Consider the following 3997-nt stretch of genomic DNA (forward strand, 5'->3'; position numbering starts at 1 on the left):
GCGCTACACCAATTTACACCTGCATTACATTGGCACTACTTGTCCCTGGCATAGGTTTTAAGGGGGTCTTAGTTTCTATTATGGAGGTGGCAATAGAGGTTTGTTTTTTTGCTAAAGGCAAGGGAGTCAATTGTGCAACCCTTGCACACACTGGAGAGCACCTGCTCACATGCGTAGACCTATTCACTTCAGAGAGTGTGAGGTTGATACCTTCTCGCAGAAACTATTTATAAACCCTTTCATGTTCATCTTTTCCTGTTTACACGTCTATCTTATACTAGCTCTTCAACTAGCAGTTTTGCCTCCATACTTATTCTGTAGCTGTTGGGAGTCTATACATCACAAACGCTCATCATTCTCCACCACCAAGGGAAAAGACCATTTGGACACATCTGTGACCAAGGGAGGAAGACGACACAGTAGAAGAGATACCAAACAAAGTCCTGCCTCCTTAGTCAAAGGTAAAATCCATCTATATTAAATATACTGTCGTCTTAACTGTAGCTAACTAACTATAGTTGACAAGGGGGAGACACACCTTGAGAGATACTTGTCTCTAGGTAATCTAAAAAGCGATGCTTTTTCTACTTGATTGTTAGGCCAACTGAGGTGGCGAAGGGAGAAGAGATTCTCTATGGAAAACAGTGAATTTTGGAAGTCATAAAGATGAGAAGAGGGTATCAGCAGCATAACAATAGCCTAAACTTCAGAGATGCTGAGCAGCTGTATCTCCTATTCATTTTAGTAAAATTGGTCTTGTATTATATGGATGTAAATGAGATCAGAATCAGATGACTTATATTTATATCTTTCACATGGCATATATGTATTCTACATAAATCTGTTGCTTTATAAATATTAAACATAATTATAGAATGATACGTTAATTATGTTGGAATTATAGCAGAGACTTAGGTTAGACGACATAAATTCATTCCTTATTATTTTTAATTAAAGATCTTTGCATGAAAATAGATCTTTATTTTTTGGAAAGAGATTCTCTGTACATAACATGCTGATTGACTGTTATGGGACACCACATGAAAGGTGCGCACTGCTTTATCTAACCAGTTTAGTTAAAATGGCATAATTAGATAAGCCTTTACATTGATCGGGACCTTATTCTTCAAGCAGACACATTGCTTTCATTCAGCTTGAGTAACAATGGCAAAATGCGGTCTTCTGCAACCCTTCTATACCCATAATCAATTAATTATCTCTTTTTTGTGCACAGGTCTTAAAGATGACTCTTACAAGCCCTTTTCCAAACGCCACAGAATATAACTATGGGTATGAAGATGGTACCTCTCCTTGCAGTGAAGGCAATGGTTTCAGCAGGTTTAAATCACTGTTTCTTCCAACAGTTTACTGCCTGGTGTTTGTCTTCTGCCTGGTGGGAAATGCCTTGGTCATATGTGTACTTTTGACCAGGAAGAAAGTCACCACCATGACTGACGTGTGCTTGCTCAACCTTGCAATCTCTGACCTGCTCTTTGTCGTCCCCCTCCCATTTCAAGCTCACTATGCTTCAGAAGAATGGATTTTCGGAAATGTAGCGTGTAAAATGATGGCTGGTATTTATTACATAGGCTTTTACAGTAGCATTTTCTTTATAACCCTCATGAGCATAGACAGGTACATAGCAATCGTTCATGCTGTCTATGCGATGAGAGTTCGGACAGCCACCTGTGGCATAATTATAAGCCTACTCCTGTGGATGACGGCTGGTTTGGCTGCCATACCAAATATGGTGTTTAACCAAGAAGTGGAAATTGAACAGTCTCTCGAGTGTGTCCCCAGATATCCTCCAGACCAAGAGACCTGGCGATTTTTCACTCAGTTTGAAGTCAACATCTTGGGCCTTTTGATCCCACTCAGCATCCTCATTTACTGCTACTCCCACATCCTAAAAAATCTGCAGAGCTGCAAAAACCGGAACAAGATCAAAGCCATCAAGCTGATTTTCATCATCGTGGTCATCTTTTTCCTTTTCTGGGCTCCCTTCAACATTGTGCTTTTTCTAGACTCTCTGCAGAACTTGCACATCATCAACGACTGCAAGATGAGCCAAAGGCTTGTGCTGGCCCTGCAGCTGACCGAATCAATCTCCTTCATCCACTGCTGCCTGAACCCAGTGATCTATGCTTTTGCTGGCGAGATGTTTAAAGCTCACCTTAAGAAAAATATTGCAAACCTGCATCTGTCACATTTCCAGTAGCAATTCAGCCAATCATTCTCACTCCTTCCCCACTCAAGTATTAGGCTATTCTGATAGTGACAGAGTTCTGTAAGCTTTCTCACTCCCTGCCCAAGCATACATTCTAACTGCGTTCATTTAAATACAGCGATTGTCCTATAAAACGTATTAGCATTGACTTAGCCCAGTGTGCTACCTCCACGGTTTATTTTTTAGGGACAGAGGAAAGTTGGTCCTGGATTTTGACTTCCAGTCCTTCAAAAATTGCAGCAATTCCTCCAAACACATGGTGTGAAAAAAATCCATCTACCCACATGCAGAGATCCTATCTAGAAACCCACAGATCAGCAGAACATGCCATCGCCAACATGGTCTGACACCTTTGTGGACAATAGAAGGCTGCAGTGAATGAAGAGGACATAGAATTGAAGATTCTTAATGTAAATATTTCCATAACAGTATGCATTGCATATGCTCAGTGCCTCTTCTTCCTCATAGTATTTTACTGTATTAAATGTGTATTTTTCTTGAATAAAGCAAAATGGCATCTTTGTATAACTGGCTTCCTGACAGTTTCCATAGTTTAAAAATCTGGGGGAGGTTTACATAGACAAGCATTAAAACACAAACCGGGCTGGGCAGGGGGGACATCTATTGAGTTCTGACTTAATTTTAAATGTGTGTTATGGCTTCTTTTAAAGTTTCCTAGCAAAACATTCCCTCCTGATTGGCTGCTTTCTTTCTTGATGATAATTATTCAGTGTAGCCATTGTGTAATTTTAGGAGACTACAGTTTATAGTTTACCTATATATATATAAGCTATTGAGCTATTGAGCTAAGAAATCATTGCACATTTCACTGGCTGGCTGTGCACACGAATCAGCTACAGTTTTTCAGTATATGGCCTGACTCACCCTTCTGTTACTCCAGTTTGACACAGATGTAACTCTCAGTTTCAATGCCATTATGACTGCATAACACTGAAGTAAGACAGGAGTGAATCACATTCTTATATAGAAACCTCTGAGGGCAGAATTTTTTCTTATATGTTAGTTTGGTGCATAACCTTTCTAAAATGTAGAGTGATCTACTGCCCTGTGCTATTGGCCCAATCCAATACTCACTGAAGTGTGGAGGAGTCTTCCCCATGACTTTTATGGGCACTGGATTAGACCTTATGACTCCTGTATGTCCCCCCACACCCAGTAGACGTAGCCTGGCAATATATGTTATCATAATTCCTGAAGACAAACTAAATTGAAGTATGATGCACAGGAATCTTTCATCAAAAAAAGACCTCTCAAATTCCCTTCTAAGCAAGTCTTTTCTCAAAACCCCAATAATGATTAATGGAAATAAAATTACATTTATGTTCATTTAAGGTTGCTGTAAGCAAATTTTTAAACAGAAACACAATGTCTTAAAATCTAGAAAATATACAGGTGGGGAATTGTAAATAATTGACTGTCAAGAAATATTCCAATCTTTTTCAGCAACTCTGCTTTCCATGTTTAAAATATCATTACAATTACTGTAATGTTACTAATTAATGACCTGAAATATATTTCTAACTATAATTCTGTCTTCTTGTTGTCATTTCTCATGTCTCTACAAAGAGCAGATATATACTGTGATTTATTTACAGTACTTCCATTTCTCCAAAGACTTCACGTAGTTAGAAATTGTGAAGCAGTCTATTTACATATTCATATTTTCCACTCTATTCTCCATGTTTAGTCAGAGTTTAGGTTGGAAATATATACTGTATATGCTCCTCAGATGGACTACATCTCTCATGA

The 3997-nt window shown here is 38.8% G+C and overlaps 1 protein-coding gene across 1 annotated transcript; it reads left to right on the forward strand.

Annotated features, from left to right (window-relative positions):
* The first annotated feature begins 275 nt into the window (after positions 1 to 275).
* On the forward strand, positions 276 to 2643 carry LOC120398302 (C-C chemokine receptor type 8-like). The gene is made up of 2 exons (XM_039525636.1): positions 276 to 461; positions 1235 to 2643. Exon 2 carries the CDS (start codon positions 1244 to 1246, stop codon positions 2216 to 2218), a length of 975 nt encoding a protein of 324 aa, XP_039381570.1. The 5' UTR covers positions 276 to 461; positions 1235 to 1243; the 3' UTR covers positions 2219 to 2643.
* The last annotated feature ends 1354 nt before the right edge of the window (positions 2644 to 3997 follow it).

This window comes from Mauremys reevesii, linkage group 2 (genome assembly GCF_016161935.1).
Source record: "Mauremys reevesii isolate NIE-2019 linkage group 2, ASM1616193v1, whole genome shotgun sequence".
Taxonomy (NCBI): Eukaryota; Metazoa; Chordata; order Testudines; family Geoemydidae; genus Mauremys; species Mauremys reevesii.

What these genes read in the sequence shown, in the direction of transcription:
- LOC120398302 (XM_039525636.1), top strand. Translation starts at nt 1,244, where the DNA reads ATGACTCTTACAAGCCCTTTTCCAAACGCCACAGAATATAACTATGGG.